This window comes from Hylaeus volcanicus, chromosome 4 (assembly GCF_026283585.1).
Source record: "Hylaeus volcanicus isolate JK05 chromosome 4, UHH_iyHylVolc1.0_haploid, whole genome shotgun sequence".
NCBI classification, from domain to species: domain Eukaryota; kingdom Metazoa; phylum Arthropoda; class Insecta; order Hymenoptera; family Colletidae; genus Hylaeus; species Hylaeus volcanicus.
The window spans coordinates 26,934,565-26,961,543 of NC_071979.1; the positions used below are offsets into that span (position 1 = coordinate 26,934,565).

The 26,979-nt window shown below is 34.2% G+C and overlaps 4 protein-coding genes and 1 long non-coding RNA gene across 9 annotated transcripts in view; 2 read left to right on the forward strand and 3 right to left on the reverse strand.

Annotated features, from left to right (window-relative positions):
- Positions 1–9,176, forward strand: part of LOC128874557 (uncharacterized) — a 27,817-nt gene extending 18,641 nt beyond the window's left edge. For 2 of the 3 annotated variants that reach the window (XM_054119392.1, XM_054119391.1), the window contains 4 exons: positions 116–412; positions 774–1,084; positions 1,858–2,204; positions 3,020–9,176. In XM_054119392.1, the coding sequence (XP_053975367.1) occupies positions 116–412; positions 774–1,084; positions 1,858–2,204; positions 3,020–3,749 (1,685 nt within the window). In that variant the 3' untranslated portion in view covers positions 3,750–9,176. The remainder of the gene's footprint in view (positions 1–115; positions 413–773; positions 1,085–1,857; positions 2,205–3,019) is intronic. The other variant, XM_054119393.1, reaches the window with a different exon arrangement.
- The window catches only part of LOC128874570 (uncharacterized), a 27,046-nt gene extending 17,637 nt beyond the window's left edge, over positions 1–9,409 (reverse strand). The window contains exons 1-6 of the long non-coding RNA XR_008456669.1: positions 9,290–9,409; positions 3,336–3,485; positions 2,078–2,236; positions 1,755–1,969; positions 878–970; positions 70–329 (exon numbers count right to left, since the gene is read on the reverse strand). This is a non-coding gene — a long non-coding RNA (uncharacterized LOC128874570). The remainder of the gene's footprint in view (positions 1–69; positions 330–877; positions 971–1,754; positions 1,970–2,077; positions 2,237–3,335; positions 3,486–9,289) is intronic.
- A 60-nt stretch (positions 9,410–9,469) lies between these two features.
- Positions 9,470–26,894, forward strand: LOC128874555 (histone-lysine N-methyltransferase SETD2). Of its 2 annotated transcripts, none has more exons than XM_054119386.1 (15): positions 9,470–9,605; positions 19,343–19,448; positions 19,827–21,427; positions 21,532–22,185; positions 22,256–22,375; positions 22,463–22,591; positions 22,665–22,866; positions 22,940–23,037; positions 23,184–23,349; positions 23,414–24,068; positions 24,149–24,206; positions 24,348–24,709; positions 24,779–25,569; positions 25,661–25,996; positions 26,084–26,894. In XM_054119386.1, exons 2-15 carry the CDS (start codon positions 19,446–19,448, stop codon positions 26,237–26,239), a joined length of 5,331 nt encoding a protein of 1,776 aa, XP_053975361.1. In that variant the 5' UTR covers positions 9,470–9,605; positions 19,343–19,445; the 3' UTR covers positions 26,240–26,894. The 2 variants fall into 2 exon arrangements, with proteins under 2 accessions (XP_053975361.1, XP_053975360.1); XM_054119385.1 differs by lacking the exon at positions 9,470–9,605 and adding an exon at positions 18,417–19,183.
- LOC128874566 (flightin) lies at positions 9,975–12,644 on the reverse strand. Its single transcript, XM_054119404.1, has 3 exons — positions 12,513–12,644; positions 11,184–11,429; positions 9,975–10,688 (listed from the first exon to the last, which is right to left on the reverse strand). The coding sequence occupies exons 2-3, from the start codon at positions 11,399–11,401 to the stop codon at positions 10,445–10,447; spliced, it is 462 nt and encodes a 153-aa protein (XP_053975379.1). The 5' UTR covers positions 11,402–11,429; positions 12,513–12,644; the 3' UTR covers positions 9,975–10,444.
- Positions 14,640–17,768, reverse strand: LOC128874568 (eukaryotic translation initiation factor 4E-binding protein). 2 transcript variants are annotated; one of them, XM_054119405.1, is made up of 4 exons: positions 17,599–17,768; positions 17,138–17,296; positions 15,269–15,424; positions 14,640–14,874 (listed from the first exon to the last, which is right to left on the reverse strand). In XM_054119405.1, the coding sequence occupies exons 2-4, from the start codon at positions 17,277–17,279 to the stop codon at positions 14,825–14,827; spliced, it is 348 nt and encodes a 115-aa protein (XP_053975380.1). In that variant the 5' UTR covers positions 17,280–17,296; positions 17,599–17,768; the 3' UTR covers positions 14,640–14,824. The 2 variants fall into 2 exon arrangements, with proteins under 2 accessions (XP_053975380.1, XP_053975381.1); XM_054119406.1 differs by lacking the exon at positions 17,599–17,768 and having other exon boundaries at positions 17,138–17,531.
- Positions 26,895–26,979: the final 85 nt, after the last annotated feature.

Here is a 26,979-nt window from a genome sequence, read left to right on the forward strand (position 1 = left end):
TGGTTATATTTAGATAACTTTATTCACCTAAATACGATTCATGTTACTATTACGTATTATTAAATCTACCTGTTTATTTAATATTCCTGGATAATTTTCATAATTCACCCTTTAGAAACGGAATCCTGGCACCTTCTTTCGTCCAGTGAATGCGGCCCGGCAGCGAGGCATAAACATTCAGCGGTTCTTCATGGCGATGCGATGTACGTTTACGGGGGTATGACCGACCTCCAAGAGAGGAGCGACTGTTGGCGATGGGACGTGAATGCAGCCTCCTGGTGTCTATTGAAAAATAAGCCCGGTCCAGGGCCCCTTCACGGTCACGCCGCCTGTAGACTTCCCAGTTGTATGTTAATTTTCGGTGGAGAAAGCGGCGGTCTAGCCACGAACGAGCTCTGGAGGTTTCATTTCGGTAATGAATTAAAGAGTCACTCGAGATATATTCCCTTTAAACATTCATCTACCACAGCACTTTTAAGTACATCAATTTATGAAAATTATAAAAATGTTGAGGTATTTATTATATAAGCTTATTTTATTATATTATAAAAACTCGTATAGTAAATATCTTAACATTTTGATAATTTGCATATTAATATATAGTACATCGTATTATGCAAGTAATTCATTTGTAATATCGTAGTATTTTATTGGGCGATAACTTGAAATCATAGTTTAATATATAAAGTATACAAATCACGTGTCTTCTTTATTTTTGAAATAAATTACGAATTTATTATATATAATAAAAGTGAAAGTGAATTTCATCGTAGGTACGGAAACGTGGGAGAAATTGTCAGTGGCAGGTCCTAAACCTCAACCAAGAGCCGAAAGCGTTGCCCTAGCGGTTTCTGAATTAATCATTCGAGGGACCAACCTCGACAACGCGAAGTACAAGCCGAGAAATCAAAGGACGAGGCTGTGCAACAGCAGGATATCACCGAACGAGGCACCGGCTAGACCGAGCTTCCTGAAAGAAATTTCGAAATTGTCGCAAATCAATCTGTCGCGGCTGAGCCATCCGGCGAAATGCAGTTATTCCGTTCTAAGCGGTCAAGACGACAACGAGGAAAGTCCTCAAGAGGTATAGCCTATACATACGTTGTCTGTAATAGAGTAAGGTTGCCTAAATTCGATCGCTTTTGACATTTTAATAAACTAGATAAAATATTATTCAAATATTCTAATAAACTTTTTATTCATCAAGCGATAACATGAAGAAGAACAATTTTCTTCCAATCAATTTTAACGCCAATCTATCTAAAGAATGTAAAAAATGTTACATGTCCAAACGTTTCCACGCTGTATTAACATGTTAATCGCCATGTCACCCATATATGGATGACAGTGCTCTTCACTGAAGAACTAAAAAATTTAATTCTAAAAATCAAGCATCAACGAAAATGAATTTCAATAAAATTCATGAATTTTGATAAAGTTACAAAAATAAACACCACGATGAATGCTTGATTATGTAAACTTTAATGATTTAAATAATATTTAATCCTTTAATAACTCTTTGCACTAGGAGCCATTTCGTTACAGAATGTGCAAACATCATATTATATTACACAATGTAATTTTATGAAGCGTGTAATTTACTATAACGATACTTGAGTTTATATGAATCTTTACGCATTGAGGAATATATTCATGTGAAAAATCAAAATTTTATGCTATTCAGAATGCTATACAGAATCCGAGTGCAAAGGGTTAATACCTCTTAATTAAGGCAACCTCGGTCTAATACTAACGCCGTATCGTTTCGTTATATTTTTCGTTCCCGTTATTTGCACCCGAATTAAACCTCGCGTTTGCAAAAACGAAACGCATGTGACAATTTGAGCCTGCCCGCAGGCGAACTCGTATTATCCATTTCAGCAAGTAGACGCGGAGGTCGTCGAACCGTCAACGGGGATGGTGAAGTCACGGAGCGCCAACACGCTGGCTCGCCGAAGACAAAAGCCACCTGAAACAACACCGAAACCTGTCGACTCCAACAACAGCAACAGTACCACCAGCTCCGGGATGACCAGGGACCCCATTTCGGTCCCAAACTTCCGTGCCCTCACCTTACCTACACCTGTCCTGACACCTGTGGAAGCGGCCAGGCTAGTTTTCGTCGACCCTGACGACAACAGCGACAACGAGGAACGCAAGGAACCCCCTACCTCCAGATTGATAGAAGTCCAAGAGGAAAGACGGTGTGTACACCCTCCTGTCCGCAATTACGTTCCTATAAATGCCCGGAATTCTATGGTTACAATGTCTACCAACTTTGCCGATTCAAAATTAAAATACCATCGGAAGAAATGGATGGTCCATTTCTGGGACATTTTTGGAACACCCTTTATGTCATATGTGTATATATTATCATACACATATGACATATATATATATCGTAGTCTGTGAGCCTTGCACCGCGAGTGGACGAAATATTCATAACTTCAAATTAGGAATTTTGATAACAGTTTTCTAGTTACTTTCTTAGGGAGTTGGATCTCCTTATACAGTCATTTTCACTAAGGAACTTGAACAATTCATTTTAAGAGCTAAGTGGTAATGAAAACGAACCTAGATAGAATTCGTAAATTTTGATGAGGATACAAAAATAAGTAATAGGATAAATGTTAGATTCTACAGGGTGTCCCAAAACTGTTGGAGTTCCTTGAAGGCGTGATTCGGGAGGTGATTTGAAACAACTTTTTCCTTAGCGAAAATATTGCCCGAGGCTTCGTTAAGGAGATATTAACAGAAAACGCCGACCAATCAGAGCGCGAGTACGTCGGTGGAGCGCCCGCAATAGCGTAGTCACTACGCGCAGTGCCCCATGGACAAAAGCCTAGGTTTCGAATAAATCTGAAGTTCGTAAAGTGTTTGTCTCGTTTCTTTCTCTGGGAAAAATTCAAAAGAGGAAACGAGACAAACACATCGGCAAACTTCAGATATATTCGAAACCTAAGGTTTTTCCCATTACTACTCTCGCCGAGAACTAAACAGACCCTCCTCCATTTTCTAGGGACTTCGCGGCCATTCATCAAGCCTGCCAGCCGACCCGGGGCGAGAGTTACACTTCCCATCTATACGAAGCGGCGCTTCAGACGCCAAAGACGCCGACCACCGCGAAGATCCCGACGTCAGCCTCGGTCAGGTTCGCCGATCTGGAGGAAGGCGAGGAGTCGACGTCGGATTACGCGAGTATAGAGGCCAGGAGTCCTGGGGATCCCCTCGCCGACGACGATTGGCCGTCAGGGCGAAAGTCCAAGCAATACCGTCCCATAGTGACTCCGTCGACGATACGCGAGGGTCAGTTCGGCTTTTGCAATCCGAATTACCTTGGCTTGGACGAGACGAGAGGTCACCATCACCAGCAGCCACAGTCCCAAGACGGCAAGTACGCGAAGATGTTGAACAGCCCACCGGATAGCGTGTTGGAGGACGAGCCAGGAAGATCCGCCTCGCAGACGTTCGCGGAGCTGTTGGAGCTTCAAGAAATCAAGAGGGTGCCTAGAGCTCCGCCGAAAAGTTTGCCATTAGGTTCTCCATCCAGAAGAGCCGTGAGCGCTTCAAGGGCGGAGAGACAAAGGGCGAAGGTGGCCGCGGCGGATATCCACGATTCGGAAACTCCGTCTTACGGGCCAGCGCCGCTGTACGTCTTTTTAGTTGGTGGAAAGGAGAAGGGCCAGGTCACGGTGTTCGCCAGGCCTGTTTCTTTATGGAAATTGCAATTAGCTCCACACATCTTTTAAACAGGTTAAGCGAACCTAGCGATCGGGTTTCTTACTACCTATGTTTCTCGGGCCCTTGGGCAAGAAATGGTTTTTTGGTCCTTGGTTCTCTTCTAACGAAATTTAATTAGATATATTGTCTAGAAGAATATATTGGATCGTTTTAATAACGTCAATGCGTAATTCATTTGGAGGACTACTTTATCATTTTGCAGGTACCGAAACTGCGAAAATTGATATTAAAATATGGTTCTGTTTAGTAATTATAATTTGAGAAACGGGAATTGTTGATGAATGTAGTTTTGTAGACGTTACGTTTAGTTAGTACAGAGCTCCCCTTGTCTGTTAATTTATTACTCCGTTTAGCGTCGAAGATCGAACGCGTGGTTGGTTATCAGTGGACTTATTTTCAAGTACTGTCATGTTTGTCTTTCACTTGGTTTTTGATCGTAAATATGTTCGACTTTGATTAAAAGTCTTTCATTGTAGTTAAATGTACCGTCGATACATTTTATAGCGCGTCGCATATTGTGATCGCCGCAACCAAGTACTCGAGCTTAAAACGTTAAATTTAGTCCATTAGATCTGAAAGGGATAACGCCAAATGAGTTGGACACGTCGCCAGTTATCATTTATGCGTTAACATTCTATTTAAACAATTCTTAAGAAGTTATATACGGTTGGGCATTATAAAAGATGGCTCGACTTTATGAATTTTTGTTTAAAGAAAACGAAAGGGATTATTATTAATTATCAAACGACATATATAGAAAACAAGAATCGGATAATTTTCTAAAGTATATCATCGTCGTTAAATAAAAAGGCAACTTTTGGAAATCAGGAAGAACTTTATAATATACTTTATAAAGATTCATAAAATCATGCCTTTTTTAGTGTCTAATCGTATATAGCTCCTTAAGCAATTCTCTTTCCAACGTAGAAGGAAGCGTAGAATTTAATGTGATTAAAAAAAAAAATATAGTGCTAAAACTTTCCGTTACCATTTTTTGTTCAGTGACATCTCTATACGATATCGTTGATCAATCATCGTCCTTGAGATAAAATATACCGAATGCATACTTGTCTGTATAACAGCGAACGTTTGAATTCGAGATTCAGTTCCCTTGCTCTATCGTCTACTTTGCTACTCAAATTTTCGTGATTGTAATCGTACAAGGAACCGTTCACGTTTAGCATAGGCTCGTAAACAAATACGTACGAATCGAGAGTTCATATTGAACCGATTACTTTAAGAAGATTGTTCGTCGCGTTAATTAACAAAGTAAGACGTGACGCAGTGAATGTTCATAACCAAGCGCAAGTCAAGCGAGTGGAGCTAATAGTCCTTTGCTTCTAAAGGCGTCCTATCAGTTGTAAGTGGTATATAGGTAGTAGTAAGTCTTTACGGAAAGCTATAAGAATCACGATGAGTCGAGGTGGATAAATTGTATTCTAGATTTGTCGCAAACGTCACGATTTTTTATATTCATATAGACTATTCGAATTATTTTGGAAATTTAAAAACAACGTGAGTTGTCTAGATACAAAATTCCAACTCGAGAATTAAAGATATACAATTATTGATCAAAGTTACAGTATCGAATCGTAGAATCAAATCAAATTCGAAATCAAATTATATTTTACATTGAACATTATGAAGTAAATGGCCCAATTACTGACACATTTTTAGACAATCGTCATTTTGAATAACACTATAATAGAAAATTCTGAGCACTATTTTTAGTCTATATTATAATATAAGAAAATATAAAATGTCATGAGATCCATAAGATACTCTTACTTTCTTCCTAAAAATAATAATGCTTTATTATTTATAAAATAAATTGAAAGTGTCGAAATTGAGTGCACTCGCTTAAAAATGTTTGAATTTATCTATTAATCGAGTCTAATCCTGTCCATCTTCGGCTCACACCGATAGTAGCTAAAAACGTTAAAGGACTCGCCTGATCTGCGCTTAACTGCCATTAACTGTGAACTCGGTATGCGTAGCGTATAAACTAGAAGTATACTATCCGTAAGCTTGAGATAACGTTCAAAATGTCCTGAATATATATCGATGGGGAATCGGTGTGTGGTTGTGCCGAATGTGTATAATTAAATTACGATACAATTATTCTGCGGAAATTAGATTTTTATAAAAAAAACGATAACCCTTAACGGAATAATCGCGATCGATCTAGAGTAGAATCTAAAAGGAAATATATCTATGCCCCGATTTACACGCTACATTCTTTATACGATCTGATTTTCACACAACTTTCAAAATTATATTTCATTTTTCGTTTACGTTGAAACAAATGAATTCAATTAATAAACAGATTAAAATTACGTACATTTCTTTTTCGTTATTTGCACAGCTTTTCAACAAAAACTCACGGTTATTTACACGATATTCCAAGGAACCAATCTACCGTGCAAATCGGGGAACAGGTGTGCCCAAACGGAGACTGTGCCGATATTCGTTTTAATTCAATCGCAAGAGAAAAGATTTCTAAATTCGCGGAGCGTACAATCGTCGCCGTCGTGTTCCAGAATTATTGTAGCGAACATTGGTCAAAGTTTTACGTGGATTACGTGATTTGTAACGATAGTCGAAAGTCTCCACCGTGACTGTATTTACGAGTATAGCGTATTAGTTCCGATAGGTGTATCGTAAGAGGAAAAAAAAAATGGTAAAGTACGACAGAAGGTTTCTTGTTCGTGTAGAATTTTTATGCCCACGAAGGCCCAATTCATGTAATCCATCCATAAGTAGCAAAAGGTCAACGTGACACCTGCTAGGCTGAATATTGAGAAATATTTCATTAACATTTTTTATCCATTTATCCGTTGTTCGAACGATATCCAACTTTCCTCGTAGGATATTCTGTAAGTTTCTAATCTATCTAATTCTATCTGTTTGTTCATAGGGGCACGTGCAATATGTATATGTATAGGTGTACTTCGTTTGTTAGAAAGATTTCATAATGTTCAGCTAGAGGGCTCGAGCACCTGAAAAATCAATGTTTTCCATTCGTAGCACTAGTCAATTTAACATCTCAGTGTACAAAAGTTAAGATAAATGTTTCGTGATATCCCTTCCCCTATTAGAATCCCTTAGCCTAGCGTCTATTAATTTTCAGATAGACTAGCAAGTTACGATACCATCCACGTTGGATTTTTATGTTGTACGGGTAACCGCTTCCATAATCTCGACCATTTTTGCGTAAAATAGCGATCGTACTTGGTTAATTTAGTAAATACACGATTACTTTTCTTATGTACGACATTTGCATTTATGTTCGACCATAAGCACTCTCGTAGATTGTACACGCTTTCTTGAGCGTCAATTTGATTTTTCTAAATTGATAAAATCAAAAGTATACAATCGTTCAGTAGTACTTGATATACGAATTAATAGAGCGATTCAAGAGCTACAAAATGCTACATGTAACATAAAACTTCAATACCGTTATTTAATTTAAGCATCCGTTGCAAAAGAAGGGAAAACTTTTCTTTCACTCTACGATTAACGTTTTCGCGTCACAATTATGTTTTACGTTGTAGATGCGCATAACACAATCCGATAGTCAATTATCACAATGTCGTTAAATGCATCCGTTGGCAAATATCTCTCTTTAGAGTATTTACGCCGCGTAAACGAGATTCAGAGTATAAGCTCGAAGACATGGGTCTGGTTTCCAAAACGAAAGAAAAAGAAAAAAAGATAGACAACAGTGTAGCTGATTCGAGTGCCTCTACATCGTTCAAATAAATGCGTTTCATATTTTTCGGAACACAAACTCCTTTTCGGAAAGTAATATTTCACCATGTTATCTTCAAGCTTATGCTTCCCTTTAGCGTTATCGATGGCTATGCGTCGTACGAGCGATACGATTTAAAATATTACATTGTATAACGTCGATACTAACCGAGGCTTTCGATACCTTCTAATAATACAAAATTAATAGTTAAAAACGAATATTGGCGTCCCTTCAAAGGTATACAGGGTGTCCCAAAAATGTTGTAACACCTTGAAAGGGGTGATTCGGGAGATGATTTGAAACAACTTTTTCCTTAGCAAAAATGTTGTCCGAGGCTTCGTTAAGGAGATATTAACAGAAAACCCCGACCAATCAGCGGGCACTCCATTGGCATACTCGCGCTCTGATTGGTCGGGGAGTGCGGCCGGCTAGCGGCGTAGCTACGCTACCGCGAGCGCTCCATCGGCATCCTCGCGCTCTGATTGGTCAGTGTTTTCCGTTAATATCTGCTTAACGAAGCCTCGGACAACATTTTCGCTAAGGAAAAAGTTGTTTCAAATCACCTCCCGAATCACCCCTCTCAAGGTGTTACAACATTTTTGGAACACCTTGTATACTAGGCCCAGTACGATAAACGCTCCCTTCCTTTCCTCCCCTCTCTCGCTCTCCCTCCTCAGCCACCCCCACCACAGTTCATTCCGAAAGCACTTGTATTATGATGAAAAGTATATAATTTCATGATAATTGCAAAGCTATCTTTGAATTATTTTATCCAAAGCACACCTGGAAGGCTCGGTTAGTATCAATCGCGAACAGGGCCGTAGAAGCCTGAGATATCTGATACAACGTCGCTAAAAAGAAAGGAAACAAGTCGCGTCGTATTCCAATCGAGTTTCATATCACAGAATGCAGTATTTTTTCAACGAGTAAGCCTTCAAATAGAGGACCCACGCTGATTTGTCTATGTTTAAATGTCAGACAATATACCTATATTACATGTACACATATACATATATATATCTCCACGTAAGCGAATAGTTGCGAGGATCAATAACAATTGGTAAACATCGCGACGGTAATGATATTAATATAATTTGCACGTGATTATACATAATATGTTCGCTGGTTTCGTCTATGGAACATTACACGCGATTCAGCCAGTGCAATTTTCGATTCCTTAGTTGTTGTATTTTACTTCCATGTAATGAGAATCGGTGGCGAACGTCGTTTCTCGCCATTGGAATTCGTGTAAGAATTATTAATGGTATAAATATTATAGATAGATACCACAAGATGCTTATACAGTTCGATGATATGAAATACAATAATACTTTTGCGTTAGCAATTTACGTCAAAGGAGAACGAAAACGTTATTTACTTTTCCTCTTGTTTGTAGTTCTAGAGCAAGAGTTGGCAACCTATTCTTTAACCGAATTATTATTACTCTTGAGTCGAATCAAATTATTTTAATCACATTTCCATCGATTAAAGCTAAGAAATGAAAAATAAGGACAAAAGTCTCAAAATAAGATTTAATTTTTCCACGACTTATTATTTCTATCCTTTTCGTATTCCGTTAGAGTAAGAGAATCAATCGATATGAATCGATAGTTTGACTTTTGGAATAATACGATTGTGCAATATGGAAATGTATTTTCACTTGTGAAAAATATCTCGCATATTATAAAACGCAATTTTTATTACCTTTGTCTGCGTTTACGTACATAATTTCCGAGATTCTTTTCTTTTCTTTCGTTGATATAACAGCAAGAGACAAGTATGTTGATGTTTACTAACCTTACCAACTGCGATAGATGTTTACAATCGACTTCCAGTCACTTCTGCTTTCACGTAGTTACACACTAAACCGATAAATTACTTATTACGACAACATTATCAGCTCTTTTGTGTCCTATGTTAATTACAATACAGATCACTTGTCTCGCAGGACATCAGTCAAACTTCACCCTTCAGCGTGGACAGTGTCGTGTTATAAAAGTGTCATCTCGTCGAATACTTTAAGAAACTAATTGCGGTTGTCAAGAGGACAAAGCTCGCCGTCATTTTAAATCAAGAAAAACCTCAAAACATTGCTGTTCTTCAAATAACTAAGGTAAATATATTTACATATTGAACACAAGTTTTATTGTTACAAAATCAGGATATTCATTTTACATAAATATCTCGATCATTTCATATTATCTCAGAGAATTGAGTCTTCGATCTGAGTTACCGTTCTCAGATGTAGAGTGCGCTATAGTAGAACATTCAGTTGTTTTCGCAGTTGGTAAAACAGGACGCAAGAATCAAGACACAATCGGTAAAAATTTGAACTAAATGTATGTCGAGAAATATACATATTTCTAATCATTCTAATGTATTCTCTACATTTCCAGTTATATGAAATTTATGTCTTCACGATTACTCTAACATAGGAACATACACCTGGTCTTAGGAGAACATTCAAAGAAACAGTTTTAACGTGATGTTTGATAATATCAATGTATTTGAGAATGCTTCAGCGGCAGTATACATACAATATGCATTGAGGTTTAGAGCATATACAAGTACATCACAGCTATCACGGTCTATCTCTAAGAAATCACATGGTTGCGTCGAATAAAGACTGATCAAAAGAATAGCAATTATTATAAAACGTTTACTTACATATCAGTTCACAAGGAATTTAATATCTTTGTAAAATTAAATATAAGTGGCAATTTATACATGTGAAATTTTCTGCTAGTTTATGCTTATGGTGTGAACAGTTGGGTAGAGAACAATTAATGAATAGAATTCGTAGTAGGTGAATACGCTTACAAAAACATTAATCAACACTAGCAAAGTTGTTACAAGCCACGTATATAAATATGCCGCAACGAAATCTATATCTATGCCGCGAATGACAATTATTTTAATACCGGGTCGTACTTTGTTATCAAAATAATAAATTCAGAGGATCTTCTGGTACTTCAAACTGTAATAGGCCCGAGTGTGGTAACTGTAATATCTAGGTTCGTGTCTCATATTAATTATAGTCTTCATGTCTGCAGATCGTTTGTGACTCTTGTCGAGATTCTTCTCGTCGTAGGTTCTCATTGCTCGTTCAGCCCATTCTTGAGCTCTGGGAGGCTCACGGAATATGCCCCTTTGCCTTTGGTTCAGATAATCAATCACGTCGTCGTAGTAATTCTTCCTGCAGAAAACATGAAAACGGTTATCGTGGCAATCAGAACTGTGAACTTAATTCAAAATTTAACATTTACATTCATTTTTACAAAAATAAAATTCTGGACCTGACTTCATTTCACGGTATATAAATTTTTATATACTTTTTGTTTATTTATTTCCAGGACTCGCGACAGTCATTTTTTCAAGACATTTATAGAAAGATATGATAAAATTTTAAGGATGAAAGATTTTTTTTTAATAATTTTTTTTTTGCAATAAAATTAAGATTTAAATAAAATGTAAGAGATCAAAATAAAAATCACTATCGCAACTGGTAAATATAATTCTTTATTAGAAATTAAACAATGCTTCTATATATTTTAGTAATAATTTGGTTTCAATTGTATCTTTAATTTTTTTAAATTGTGTAGATTCAGACTAATTCGGGAATTCCCAATCGTTCCGTATTTTCACGTTTTAAGAAATCGTTAATTACAGAATAATCTTCGGTTGAACTCACCTGTATTCATAAAGATATGCGTAATTAAGAAAGAGGGGGCGAACCCAGTGATGATTGTAATGCGGTGGTTCAAGTTTCAGCAACGTTAGTTTCGGCTTTTCTGGAGCAGCCGCACCGTCAGCAGGAGCTCCTTCTGCAGCTGCCTCTCCCTCCGCTGGTTGCTCCTGTGTGGTATCATCCCCCATATCCCATGGTGCTGCATCATCGTCGGCCCACATATTTCACAAATCCAGAAGTAAACTTGGCCTGAAACACGTGGCAAAGTAACACCCGTACTAGTATTCTTATGTGATCTTTATCTCTCTACTCTGAAGTAATCTTTGTCACTCTAACGTCATCTCAAACTTAATTCCTTTTATAAATTAAAATTGTGTTAGTATCAAGAACATCGTCGAAAAAATACAATCACGACGTCAAAGTATTTTCAACAACTTGCGATTGTTTCTATAAACGCAACATAATGTTTGTCCATAGTTCGTTCGTATATATTTTATATAATAATCAATCTGCAACACGTTTCTTTAAGTGGATATTTCGGCTGGTACTCTCGATTTGTATATTTAGCTAATGAGATATATTTAACGAGGAAGAAACGGGTCACACGAAGGCACAACAAACTGTTTGATTGTGACATCAATTAGTATTTGTAGCGATAGAATGCTTTCTGTACGAACAGAAGGACTTAGGTTGCCGGTACTCGAGGGCCTGTAGAGGTCACCGAGGTTGCGCGGTACGCGTTAACCAGGAAATTTGCAAACTTGAACTCTTGAAATATACGTTTGGATCCTGTATAACGCGTTCGATATAAGTACAATATAACAAAATTTATTGTATCTGGTTATTCGAGTTTCTCATCAATTACCAGCAGTAGTACAATGTTCGAAAAACGATTAAAATTTTTTTCAAACTTATATAGTATCCTCGTATCGATAGGATATCTAACTGCGTTCGGTAACACTGAGTATGTGTGCTCTTCAAACATTTGACCGTTTTATTTTCGTCCCCGTCAACTTCAAACGAACCCATTTGACGAAAGTGGTGTGTCTGCCTATAATTAACATGTAAATAATCAACGTTGCATCGTACAACGGACTCCAAGAAACTTTTGCCATGTTTTTCTATTTTTTTTTTTTTTTTTATAGTAATACCAATTGATTATTTACATTAATTAAAAAATTACCCTCTCACTCTCAAGTAATCACAATATATCCACTGTCACTTGAAACGTAGAACTTGTCAAAACCAAAACGCACTAAATTATTTGGAACCACACTATTTGGATTAGACGAGAACATTTTTCTTTTAACGTTTTGATAGACGTAAAGATACCTGTGATACGATGGCCACTCCTCCAAGTACCTCTTTAGACTGAAAAAAAAAGCGCTCGCGAACCCTGCCTTGTTTCGCTTTTATTTTAGCTTATAAGATTTTCCTTGGCTTCCCCCTTAAGTAAAAGAGTGCCCCTCTCCTCGTCAACGTAGGAAAGAAACGACCTAGGGAGGGGGGTGGATTTTTGGCAACTCAACGATTGTAATCATTGTTACCACACAGGGCAATAAGTAAATTGGTATACGTATAAATTCATTACCCAACGTTACAGCTTCGCGTCAAACAACGCTTGCCCTTGTGCTAGTTGACTTATCGAAAACTAAATTAATGAAACCAAAGGTTCACTTGTAAAATTACAAGTCTAGTAAACTTCGTTAGGGATTGTACAGGATAAACTCACTCAAGCGCGAATTTGTCAAAAGTTTATGTTTCTTTGAAGATTTCCATTCAAAGGAAAAGACAAACAAAATAATATCACGTGTACAAAAAAAATATGAGCTTATATTTCATAGAAATAGAGTGTGTAAACAGAACGCGATAAGAAGCACTTGTATAAGTAAAGTAGGTGTATAAATAATAAATAAACTTTCTATATAGTGCAATCTCAAAAGGTAAACAAACAGCCTGAAAAATAGAGAGAAAAAAATTGGAGTACGTATACTGTTTTTTTCTCATGGACTTGTGATTCTTAATTATTGAATAGGGTTGATTAAAAATATTCTTTATTTCATGTTCAATTCTCGAATAAATTTTATTACGTTTGTCACAATTTATCATACATATTTATTCACAAAAACGCGCAGCATACAAAACAGAAACGTACATCAGTATCGCCTGCTACGTCAGCATTACAATTTCTCAACATAAACTCAATAGGAAACTACAATTTATTGCAATGTACAATACAAATTTACTTTCTTCAATAGTCATTTGTTTAGACAATGTCAAAGGATGTACAAAGACAAATTTAATCACTTAACACAATGCGACCTTGACACAATTCAAGGTCACAAGAGAATAGAAATACATTGACATTGGTTTATGCGAGTAGCTTTCGTTGTTACTGTCTTCTACTTTGAAATGTAAGATTTCATGGAAGTTCGTTATATGTCTCGCAATTAAATGGCAGTTGTCTTGGGACACCCTATATATCAGAATTAAAATATTCATTAAATGTTCATGTGTACTACACAATGTGGTTATTGTTATTATAATACTTATACTTATTTATAGACCATACGCTACAAAATCTTAAAGTACGCGTATCAATCGATGCAACTTTATTTCGAAATAGAATCATTGACATCGTACCCTGGTTTAGTTACTATAAATCACAAGCTGCGTTAAAACACACATTATTCATAAAAATGAGGATAACAATAAAATACCTGTCTAATATGATTTTATGTGGAAATATAAATTAATAGTTTTACGATTCCAACGTATCGTGTTGACTACTACTTGGCGGAATTAGAAAAAAAAAGAATTATAAAAAAGTATTTACCATAGTCTTACAAGTAAAATTGCCAACGTACGGAAGTTTACTAAATAATTAACGAGTTACTCAATCGCTTCATTAACCCAGACCTTAGCTGTTAGCATAGATAAAGGAAAAATAGCACAAGATACGATACAGTGTAAAGCGCAGCAATAATTGAAGTATTTTTTCTAAATAGTTTATTATAACACAAAAATAATTTCCAGACTGTACAAAAAATTGATAGGAAAACATTTATCTTTCTTAATTAAGTTCGAGGAAAAAAAGTTTTGCGCAACTCGTGTACAGAATAATATACAATATATCGAAAAAACCGCCATGGCCGCCATTTTGAACCGTTTCGGTCATTACTAAACAATACTTGATTGATAAATTCAATGAAAGCGGGAAAAGACATATTAATTGTTACTGTTACATTTTTATCAATTATTTAAAAAATTACTATCTAGAAGTAAATCTCCACCAAATTTTAACCAATGCGTAACTTATAATATTTAATATTATCAAAGTTAACCTCAAAATAATATTTAACAAAGTTAACCTCAACATTTAATTCTTTCTTTGAAGAGATAAGAACACTACACCTACCTTAATCAAATAAAATGAAGGAAATAAATATGACAGATTAATACAATTATTTCATTATATTTAATATTTCCAAATGAAATTGTACAAAGACTTATATCACTAAGATCTCCAATGATATATTTATACAAAAAGATACATTACTAATACGTTTTCCTGTGATGCACCGATTATTACTATTCATATAAATGGCTGTTGCAATGCAAACACATTGTAATTACAGATTATTTTACATATCCATCTCAAACTGTTCCGCAGATTCCTCAATTATTGAAGTATCTGTAATGTATTTATATAAGCAAAATTATATTAGATATGTCATTTTAGTAATTATTTTTAACACATCTGCTATTACGTGTTGATTGTTTTTGTTAATATTCAAGATAAAGTAATATTAAATGAAATGCTTATTAGAATACAATTGTAGCTATTGGTAACCAACAAGACAGCAAATGTGTTAAAATATGCTTTTTGAAATAAATACTTCCATAGAATAAATACAGGGAAATATAAATAAGTAGACAATATTAGCATGTGTTAAACATATAGATAAAAAATTTAGCCAAACAAATACAAAGAGAAATAAAAATTAAATAGACTGGATAGTGGAACATTAAATAATTTAGAATGTAATGTAGAATCTGTTCACTGTATTAACTAAGCAATCACTGACCTCTATTAATGTGAGTTTTTGCAGGTGTTGTACTAACTGCAGATGAATTCTTCAATATTTCCGTGGGTATAGATGATATATTTTGAGGTGGTGTTCGAGATATAGGAGAATTTTGTAAATTCATCAAGAAATCACGTTCATAAACTATGCGGGTACCTGTACAATTTATATAAATTGTGTTGATGGTTGGTTTATTTTTATAATAATATATAAGTACTAATACAATTATTAAAATTCTATATATTTTTCTATGTATGATTTTTTAACAGCACTTCTTTACCAAATTGTTAATTTATTGATGATTATATTGTTAATAATGATAATTTGTTAAATGTTCTAATATATTTATATTTCAATCTTGTGTATTGGATGCTAGAACAAATTGCATGGTGCTCAGTATACCTAGATCTCCTATAAAGTAACATAAACCATGGAATCTAAAAGATCCCAACATTGTACAACATTAATCCTTATTTGAGCACTGTTATAATTTTGATACTTTCTCCTACTATTACTTACAGGCTACTGAAATTATATAGTATAATCCGAATTAGGATTTAATTATAAAGTTGTAATTATGGTAAAACTTTTCACAACTATGGCTAGGTACTTGTTAAAGTTTTGTGTATTTAAATAATTGAAGAGGTAATTTAAATAGTCTGCTAATATAATTAGGATATTATTCTATACACTTGTAGTATTTAAATAGTTATATGAACGATAAATCAAGTTTTTTAAATCCATCATTCCTTTCAAAACTTGATAAAAGTGGAACATGTACTTACCAACACAAATCAATATGTGATTTCATTAGAAGTTTCCTTATCTCCTTTTGTCTGCAGCTTTTATGAAATTATTGTAATAGTAGTTATAAAATGTGTAACTAATATTTTACTATAATTTAACCATATTATGTCACAGTCTAAACATACTGTACTTTTTCTATCAAAGTAAACATTGAATATTTATATATCCAATTCAACTGGAAATCCATGAATACTCAATAAAACTTTCAAGCTCTAGAAACTAAGGCTTTTAATAGTTTTAACTGATAATTCTGCAGTCAAAACTATTAGAATTTTTAGCATCAACTTCATTCTTTTAGAAAACAATGCCAATATTTTAGCAGCATTGCATTTAACTTCATTAGAAATTCAAGGACGCATCTGGCAGATAGAAACAATATGTTACATACAGTGTTGGCAAAATATTGGCATCATTTCTCAAAATTACATGGTTTATACTTAGAAATCTCTAATAGTTCTAACTGCAAGAACTCAAGCCATGATAGATTTCAGGAATTTGGTAAAGAAATTACTTAATTAAATGTACAAGATATTCATAGAACTATTTTAAAAAATCACATGAAAAATATGGTTAAATATTCAAAAAAAGCTATGTCAATTTCATAAGAATTGATTTTATAATAAAAAATGTTTGTAAGTCCTCTGTAAAATGTACAGAAATAATACATTTCTGTTATACCTCACTTATGACTCATTTTTAGTCCCACATTTACTATATCAACTAAGAGTTCTTAAAATTATGTATCTTTTTAATATTATATTTTTAACCCTTTACACTCCATAGGACAACTGTCATACAAACAACAAAGTCTATACATCAACTATGCATGTACTGTAACAACATCAACAGAGTGCAAAGGGTTAAATTATAGATTAACTGTCAAAATTTTTCCATAATAATGTCACACTTGTGTAATTTTAATTAGTTAGTATATTAATTGATTAATGCAACAATTGGGATAGGTTGTGTATGAATGATCCATGAATGTTACTTATGCAAATACAAAGTATCATGCTAATTGTATTACTGGAAAAAGTTACATTAGTGAAAAGAGACACTGACCTCCAGGTGTAGTTGAAAAAAGAGTTCCACCAGGAGTGGATGAATAATCAGCGGGTAACTGACTGGGATCATTGAACACAATTTTCTTCAAAGGTATACTTTGGCTTTGAGTAGCTTGCCTTGCAATTGGTGATGCAGACATGCTTGATCTTTCTGTTTCTTTACAAATAAAAAGAATTTCTATTCAATATGACCAGGACACATGAAAGATGAGATATGCAAACAACTCGGGTTACTCATTGACAACGAATTGTACTGCGTAATTAATGAAAAACAGCACGATTTATGTTTAACTTCCACCATTGACTACTAATGTTAAGAAGAAAAAGGAAACTTAGAATTGTTTTCCCATGATTCTACATAGATATCAAATCCGTGATTTTCTTTTAGTTCTAACAATATTGAACATTAACAATAACCTTGATCCGTTATAAACATACGCATAACCTTAGAAAACGAACCTCAACTCAACTCGGCAAGTCACGAAGTCATATCCAGGGACACAATCTCACGTGTTATAAGTTAGTAGAAGCCACGTTTATAGCGCCGCCATGAATATTGAAATATACATAGGGATGACTAAATGGTCTCTAAATATTACATATTTATGAATTTTAATCTTGAACTCAATCAATCAAAACATCCTAATTCTAATTGACTGTTGATTTGATAGAGTAGATATATATCGTCGAATATGATTAATTCAAAGTGTGGGTTAAAGTTATTTCAATTGTACATTATAACACATTATATAAACAGCGAAAGTGAAAAATGGTGTAGACAAACATCGGACAGCCAAAATTGAAAAAAAATAGTGACGTATATTTTACAAGTATTTTATTTATTATGTTTAAAATCGTTATGTACATTTTTAGGGTATATTTTATTCATCTTATGCACTCAATTTTTAGATATAATTCTGAATATTCTTCCTCTCGATGTCATATTTCAAATATTCCCACGCTGTACTCTGTTATTTGGAATTACTTAATAAACTTTCGTATACTGGTAATTTTATTTGACAAGTTACAGTCGATAGACGCTATCGGCTGCTAACAGGGAACAACAGAGAGCGGCCGCCATGTTTGTGAGCGAAGTACTGAACGCTTACAAAGCGGCTTACTAAGCGGTGGTCTCCTGGATCCACCCAAAGGTTTCCGACTAGGTTCCAAAAATGTTGTAACACCTTGAAAGGGGTGGTTCGGAAGGTGATTTGAAACAACTTTTTCCTTAGCGAAAATGTTGTCCGAGGCTTCGTTGAAGAGTTATTAACGGAAGACACTGACCAATCAGAGCGCGCGTATACCGTTGAAGCGCCCGCGGTAGCGTATGAGCGCGGCCGCCTATCGCGTAGCCTACGCTCAACCGGCATACTCGCGCTCTGATTGGACGGGGTTTTCGCTTAATATCTCCTTAACGAAACCTCGGACAACATTTTCGCTAAGGAAAAAGTTGTTTCAAATCACCTCCCGAACCACCTCTTTCAAGGTGTTACAACATTTTTGGGACACCTTGTATATTTAGGACAATTCAGGAAATAAACAATAAAATGAAATTTCTTATTGGTTTCTGCCTCCTGCCATGTTGACCCTGCCGCGATCACGTGGTTTTATTTAGATTCACTTTACCGTCTATGGAACGGACTGTAGTAAGTGTTCATTGCCGCGATTGAAGATGTATCGATATCTTCCAGGTCTTTAATACATTATTTTCATCGACTTAATAATGTTTCACACATCGAAACCAATAATTTTGTAACAAGAAACCGTTTAGTGATATTACTAAAGCGTCAGCTTTATGTCTCTCACAGTCGGTATTACCACACAAGCAATGTTCAGTGGCAACACGTACGCGCTTGAAATACACACTTTATCGTTCAAGTATCACACATCCTTTGCACTTCTTCGTGATGCGTTCATTCAGGTGATTAATGTTTGTCTAAACAAATCATGAGTTGACTCGAGAAGTATTAATTGCAATAGAATTCTCGTTCAATTTGTGTAAAAGTTGATCAACCCAAAGTGAAACGGTCAAGACTGAAAAAAGGTATCTATATTGATCAAAACTTCTATCAATGTCTAATGCATAATTGTACATTATTGGAGCGCCAAACTTAGCAATAAAGTTCAAACTGAACTAGTTTTAATTCGTTTAATCGTCGTTGCAATGTTTTGTAAGAAGTCGATTACGTTTGTGTTTTTGCAGAAAAACTGAGGAATATAAAAAAGTGTTTGTTTATTAAAAAATATAGATGAAATATCTCAAACAATGATCATCATAAACGTACGAGACATCATTTTACAGGCATATGGTGAGTCCTTGCTGATTTTACTCTATATAACTTACAAAAGTTTATTTAAACATGTTGTAGTAAGATACATCTGAAAAAAAAAAAGGTAGAGTAATTTTTAACAATCTATCACTACAATAATTGCAGTGCTATTGTAGTTGACAAATTACATTGAAAATTGTAAATTAACATTAGTCTTTAATTAATTTTACATACTCTGCCTAGTAATTGAAAGCATGATGCTAATGAGAATTACACTCTTTACTTAATTTGGAACAATTGGTGGTTTTTGTTTTAATGAAGTGATTAATCCTATTGCCAATAGATGAATAAAACTCAGTAGCATTAAAACAAAATTAACTTGATTTTACAGTATATTATTTTCCATAAATATTACAGAGTAGTAGAATATATGGAAACAAAATGGCTCGCAGACGTAGAACTGAAATGAAAACATCTGTGAAATCATCCCTTAAGTATGTACCTGTCCGAAAATCTAGTAGGCAAATAGCCAAAAAGCAACTAGAAGAGAAGAAAGTTAATGGAGACATTTTACAACTACCTTACACAAATGACATAGAAGATGGTAAAAGTACTGGAGAGTACCAGAACCAAGCACTTCCGAAAAAGAATCAAAATTCTTTAAGGAAACATAACAAGCTTAAAAATGTTCCTAACAGTGATTTGCTTGAAATCAATCATGAAAGTGAATATTCAACATCACAATATAAAAAGGATACTAGTGAAAGTGACAGTCAGGATGGGATAGACATTATAATTGAGCACTCCGAAAAACTTAGTCCTGAAGATGTCCAAAATGTAGTTGTTGGTAATTCAATTAAGGAAGTCGTAACCGAACCTGACTCTACTGAAATTGAAATATGGCCAGAAGATGTTGTAGAAGAAACTATAATTTGCGAAGAGGTGGAGGTTAAAGATGTTAAAAGTAATAGTTATAATTTGAAACAAGGAGATGATATGATGGTAAAAGAAGTGTTGCTGATAAGCGATTCTTCTGCATTAGAAAGAAAAAATTTTGTTGAATTTACTGTGATACAAAATAAGGGTGGTATAGAATCCATGGTAGTAGCATCTGATTCGAGAAGCACATCTAATACAGAATACTGCGCCATGCTAAAAGATATTTATAATTTAAGTAGATCTGAAACGGAGAATTCTATATCAGCCTCATGCATAGATGTGCCAATGACTTCTAACAATAAAGATGATAAATCAACTAATTTAGAAGAATTATATGCTCATCACAAAACAGCACCTAGCAATCAAAAAGATTTGCACATGGATAGAAATGAGTCCACAAGAAAGCCAGAAGAAATTCTGTCTAAGGATGATGGATTTTGCAGAATAGACAACAAATTAGCAGATATGCAAATTAGCGAATCTTCAAAAGAAATACAAAAATTAGTTAATGATTTATCCAATGTAGAAAGTGTAACATCTACATTGCAGATTGCAATGAATGTAGAGAAAGTGATGCCAATGAGTCTTGATGATGAAAATAGTTCATCAATATTGGATAAAATAGAACAGTTGCATCATTCAAACAATTCTGCTTCTTTGTTTGATAACATAGACAAAAATATAATAGAACAAACCAAATCCACTTCAGGAGAAGATAAAGTAGATTGTGCTGATCAGCATTTATTAAAATCAAAAATCTTACAAGATAAAAAGGTCAAAACTCAGCAAAAGATTAATGAATTGTATGGTGACAACGAAGCGGATAATAAAATTGATGGAGAAGATACAAAATTATCCAGCAGTAGTGATAATAGTAACGACATGTTGTTGTCTTTGAGTAATTGTAAACTCACAGAATTTGAAACAAAATGTAACAGTAACTCAAATGATATTGATAAACGGGTCGAATTTAGAAGTCGAAGCGGTAGTACTGATACGACAGGTTCCGAAAGTGGATCAAACAGTTCTGGTGTGAGGAGAAGCAGTAGAATTAGATCAATCGGTTTAATGAAACAAAGGTATGTACTATGATGCTCAAATATATAAAAAGTTATCCACAGTTTGTGTATGTCCTTAAAGAATACAACATGAGATCAAAACTTGTTTTAATATTATTTTATAGGTCTCGTGGACGTGGCTTAGTTACAAAACCTAATATAGAAATTTCAAAATCAAGTATTCAACAAGAACGAGAGAAAATATCTAACACTCTTTTAATTGCTCAAGATGTAAAAGTGGAGAATCCACTAGAACCACAATCAGATAAAGAGAACAATGTTAATAAGGCTGGAAATACATTTGATTCATTTACACCACTAGCAACTACTTGCAATGCTACAGGTTATGACTCAGACTCTTGTAAACCTGTTAAAGTAAAATCACGATGGCGAAGATCAAGCGAACTTGAAATGGGGGGATCTAGTACAGGATTTGGATCTACATCGTCGGTTGGATCTACATTTGGAATCATACCTACGAATACGCTTGAATCAGGATTGGTAACAGTTAAGTCTGCACCTGGAGCTCTAACAGATGTTGGTTCTTCAGATTCTGGATCTGCATCTACATCAACAGTTACAACTGTTCAGTCCAACACAGAAACAGAACAAGCGAAAGAACAATCTGTAGTGGCTAACAGTATCATTAGTGTACAGATTCCAAGAACTGTTGGTTCAAAAATTTCATTACCTATGGTTCCCGAAATAGAAGATAGAGAAATGGAAGAACGTTTGAGCCAGTTCGAACATTTGGCTGAAAATCTGTATTTGACAGAGAGGTACAACAGATAAAACAAAAACAAAATTATTCCTATGAAACTTTGATATAGATAGTAATAACTTTTTCAGGTATACAAATAAAGAAACTAAACGAATGGTATGCGATTGCTTTTTAACGGGAGAAGAAATTGAAAGAGGAGAACTAGGTTGCGGAGAAGATTGTCTCAATAGACTTCTTATGATAGAATGGTATATATTTTTTTTTTTTGTATTTTATGTTATGTTAGCTGTTGTAAGCCTCAAATGAAATTTCATAATATGTAATAAAAATTCTAGCGGTCCTCGATGTGTGGTAGGTGACCGATGTACAAACAAAAGATTTCAAAATTGTGAATATGCAAAATGTGAAGTATTTAGAACAGAAAAGAAAGGATTTGGTTTACGTGCCATAGTCGACCTATTAGCGTAAGTAGCCTTAAATATAATTAGAATAATAACTCATGACTACATATTGATGAATTTAATTTCTAATTATTAGGGGGGAATTTATAATGGAATATGTAGGTGAAGTAGTTGATCCAAAAGATTTTCGACGTAGAGCAAAAGAATATTCGAAGGATAAGAATAGACATTATTACTTCATGGCATTAAAGTCTGATCAAATTATCGATGCTACTATGAAAGGAAATGTTTCTCGATTTATAAATCACAGTTGTGATCCGAATTCTGAAACACAAAAAGTAAGTGTAACTAGTAAAAACATATTGTAAATGATGTACACTTTAACAGCTGTTAATTTTTTAATATATGCAGTGGACAGTGAATGGTGAATTGAGGATAGGCTTTTTTAATAAAAAATTTATAGCCGCTGGTGAGGAAATTACGTTTGATTATCACTTTCAACGTTATGGGTTCGTATGCTAGTATTTTGATATACGAGGTACAATCAACATCCTTCTGTTTTTACAAATTTAATCTGTGAACTTTTTGATTGCACCTCGTACTTAAAACTATAATAATTATATTACTTACGCTATGAATTTTATTACAAAATTAGTAAAGAGGCGCAGAAATGTTTCTGCGAAGCACCCAATTGCCGTGGTTGGATCGGCGACACACCAGAAGAAGAAAAGGAGAAAACTGAGAAAAAAGAGAAACGAGAGAAAGACATGCGAAAAAAGAAGGGAGAAAAGAAACAGACTGATTATATGGAAGATGAAGATGTAAGCTTTTGATAATTTTATATTTTTACTCGACTTTTTATATTACTTTTATACATTGTTTCAGTTGGAAGAAGAAATAGATAAATTGTGCTCAGGTGGATTAAAAAATAGAGTTCATACGTTGACATTGAGTCGATTAATGGTACGTAGTAGGGAATTAGAACACAGAACACGTCTTTTACGTCTTATACAAAGCGGTGAGCAGCCGTGTCGAAGATTATTTTTGGATTACCATGGTTTACGTTTAATTTGGAGTTATGTTATGGATATTTCTACAAATGATTCCGACGAAGCACAACAATTTCGACTAGAAGTCCTGAAAACTCTAAACACACTTCCAATCCCCAATAAAACAATGTTAATGGACAGTAAAATTTTTGACGTGGTTGAAAAATGGTCCAAACGTTTGTATTTTTCTCCAAATGGTGATTCTCCAGAAGATGACCAAGGAAAATTAAAATCAAATTGTGAAGAAATGCAAATCAATGATGATACTAATGAGAAAAAGGGCTCTTATCAATTGAACATTGTAGACAAACAGGAGAGTAATATTGAAAACTGTATAGGAATCACCGAAATAAAATCAGATAACGCAGATCAAAATCTGATACCTGACCTAGCTTCAACACTTTTAGCTGAGTGGTCAAATTTGAAGGAAGTTTTTCGAATACCAAAAAAGGAAAGAATTGAACAAATGAAAGAGCATGAAAGGGAAGCAGGTAACAATGTTGAATTATTTACTAATATGAGGTATATAATTCTTAAACTTAAAATTCAATTAATGCGTGACCTTTCATAGATCGCGGGTATAGAGAAGAATTAGAAAAAGAAGAAAAAAGAGGAACATCATATGATAGGTATGATTCTAATATTTAATCCATATTAAAATAATAGAGATAAATATGGCAATTAATAAACATTTTGTAGTTCACAGTTAAATAATAATAATTATTATTATTATCACTAAATTATGATTATACATTTATATTATCTTATAGACATAGATCTGACAGATATGGAAGAAATGAACCAGAGAAACGTGGAGATAGAAGACGAGGCCGAGAATCTCCAGAATCTGAGTATACTCGAACAAAAGATAAAAGAACAGAAGAAAGAAGTAGCTTGGTTCCAATTCCGCGAATGACAAAGTATGAACGCAGACAATTATTTGCCTTAAAAGTTGCTAAGGAGGAGGAAGAGCGACAACGTCGCCAGCAACAAGAATCATGGCAAGATCATGAAACTAGGTGTCTGGCATTAGGTATAGATCCTCACACGACTGCTATGGTAGACCCACAAACAGGATATCCTGTTTTTTATAATCACTCGCTTGGGCAATGGCAACATTATCCTACACAAGGTATTTATTTCTTACGTTTCCTTTTTGTTTATATAATACTGTTTTTTTATATTATTTGTTTTATTTTAGATGGAGAAATAAGTCAACAATGTACTCCTGTGTATGTAGGAGGACCTCAACCGGTACCTGGCCATTCTCAATCTGGGATAGGACCACAAAATTCACATGTCCTTCCACCATCAATTCCTTCTGAAATATCACCTGGTATGTCAAGTACCATACCTTCAGGTGTACCTCCGGTAGTATACACATTAAGCCAAACATCTGTGTTCAATCAAACAACAACAGCGTATTCTTTACTACCTCATTGTCACCAACAATATCCCGAAAGTCAATTATCACTTTCGAATAACTTGGTTCATGGTGGAACACCTCCGGTTACAATTCAAACTCAGCCTCTCTATGATCACGTTGAAAAGCAATCAGATCAACAGTTTCATACAAAACCATTTAAACCAACGCAGCCGGAAATACCTCCTATAGATTTGCCACCTAAATGGAAAAGTGCAACCGACACCAGGGGTAGAATATATTACTACCACGTGAAGGAACGTATATCACAATGGTTACCTCCTCCGCCAGATCATATTGGGGTTCAACCAGATTCATCATCATCTTCAGAATCCAGCGAGGAATCTAGTTCATCGAACGAAGATGATGAAGATATTGAGGAGGATAACAACGAAGAACAGAAAAACGAAGAGATAGATTTTAATAATACTTTAATAGAAAAATCATTGAATGGTTCTAAACATATTATACCTAAAAAAAGTGGTGTTCCTAATGTAACTGGAAGTTCGGGACTTTTCCCAGAAAGCAAAAAGAGAAGAGAAGGATTAGTTCAAGAAAGAATCATCAGTGTACGTTTCACTGTTTGTTATTTTTTCAGATGCGATGTATTTATTATATAATTCTATTTATTATTACGTTTTGATTTTTGAACATTTACAGCCACGCCGAGAAGAGGATCGTATAGATCATAAAACGCACAAAGGAATAAAGGAAAAATTACGTCGACAAAAGGAAAGAGCAAAGTTTAAAGAACACGTTGAAAAACTACGAAGACATCGACGTAGTAACAAATCCAAATCACATTCACGCCATAGCGTAAATAAATTACAATCGCCTTCAACTGACTTATCCACGATGTCGGAAAGAAAAATTAAAGATACTTTTAGGATAAATATGGCAAACGTGATGGTACACTTTTTAAATCCTTACAGAAAAAATGATTGTAAACAAGGTAGAATAACTAATACCGAAGATTTTAAACATCTTGCAAGAAAGGTATATTTACAAAACAAATATACAAATTTTTACTTCTATATTATCATCATATTTACTTCATTAAAACTTGTTTTCTTTTTATTTTAGCTTACACATTTTGTACTCGCGAAAGAATTAAAACACTGTAAAAGTGTTGATGAATTACAATGTAACGAAAATGTTAAACATAAAGCTAAAGATTTTGTACGTAAGTATATGAATAAGTTCGGTGCAGTATACCAGAAAAGTACAGATGAAGATTAATTATGTAACTTATAACGTGAAATTGTTATTTATTACACGAATCCTCTACCACAAATATTGTAATATACCTAGTAGAAATATATCTAAGTAATGCTCATATTTAGATATATTTGTAATTATTATTATTGTAATATAGGTGAATTTGTACATGCTTCAGAAACATTCTAGTAATAGGAGCTATTAAAAAAATTAGTAAATTTCAAATTTCACTTATTGAATGTATAAATTCGATATTTTGATTTCGTATGAAATAATACGTCTGTTGATCTTTCAATGAATTTGCATTTTGTGTTCTGATATTATGTACATCCTGTATAGTTAAATTAGGTATGACCTCTGTCCCTTATATTGGTTTCGTAAGAAATATCGAATCTTTATTGTTAAACGTCATATTAACATCTTAAATATTGTACATAATACATATTGTAAAAGAATTTTTAACTGTTTCCTAAAAGTAAGTTGCAATTACTAAATCTTTTGGTATTTATGACAAGTAAATGAAATGAAAGACAGAAAATTTTGGATTCGTAAACTTACTTTCTATATTCTGAAAATTTCTTCTACATGGTACAAAAATTGATTCTGTGATGCATGATTTTTAAACTGAAAGCAATGTACGATTTTAAATAAAAAGAAATCTATGTTTACTGTCAAAGCATTTTCACTTATTAATAAAATTTCCTAATTTACATAATTAATAATGTACTTATTATTTCTATGTAAATTTGAAAAATTTGAAA

Excerpts from the sequence above, each read along its gene's own strand:
- LOC128874555 (XM_054119386.1), top strand. Across the intron at positions 22,867-22,939 it reads CGAATTCTGAAACACAAAAA|TGGACAGTGAATGGTGAATT; the intron begins GTAAGTGTAACT and ends TAATATATGCAG. Across the intron at positions 24,207-24,347 it reads AGAGGAACATCATATGATAG|ACATAGATCTGACAGATATG; the intron begins GTATGATTCTAA and ends ATTATCTTATAG.
- LOC128874566 (XM_054119404.1), bottom strand. The coding sequence starts at position 11,401 with ATGTGGGCCGACGATGATGCAGCACCATGGGATATGGGGGATGATACC. Across the intron at positions 10,689-11,183 it reads GCATATCTTTATGAATACAG|GAAGAATTACTACGACGACG; the intron begins GTGAGTTCAACC and ends TGTTTTCTGCAG.
- LOC128874568 (XM_054119405.1), bottom strand. The coding sequence starts at position 17,279 with ATGTCTGCATCACCAATTGCAAGGCAAGCTACTCAAAGCCAAAGTATA. Across the intron at positions 15,425-17,137 it reads TTTTTCAACTACACCTGGAG|GTACCCGCATAGTTTATGAA; the intron begins GTCAGTGTCTCT and ends TAAATTGTACAG. Across the intron at positions 14,875-15,268 it reads AAAAACTCACATTAATAGAG|ATACTTCAATAATTGAGGAA; the intron begins GTCAGTGATTGC and ends AATACATTACAG.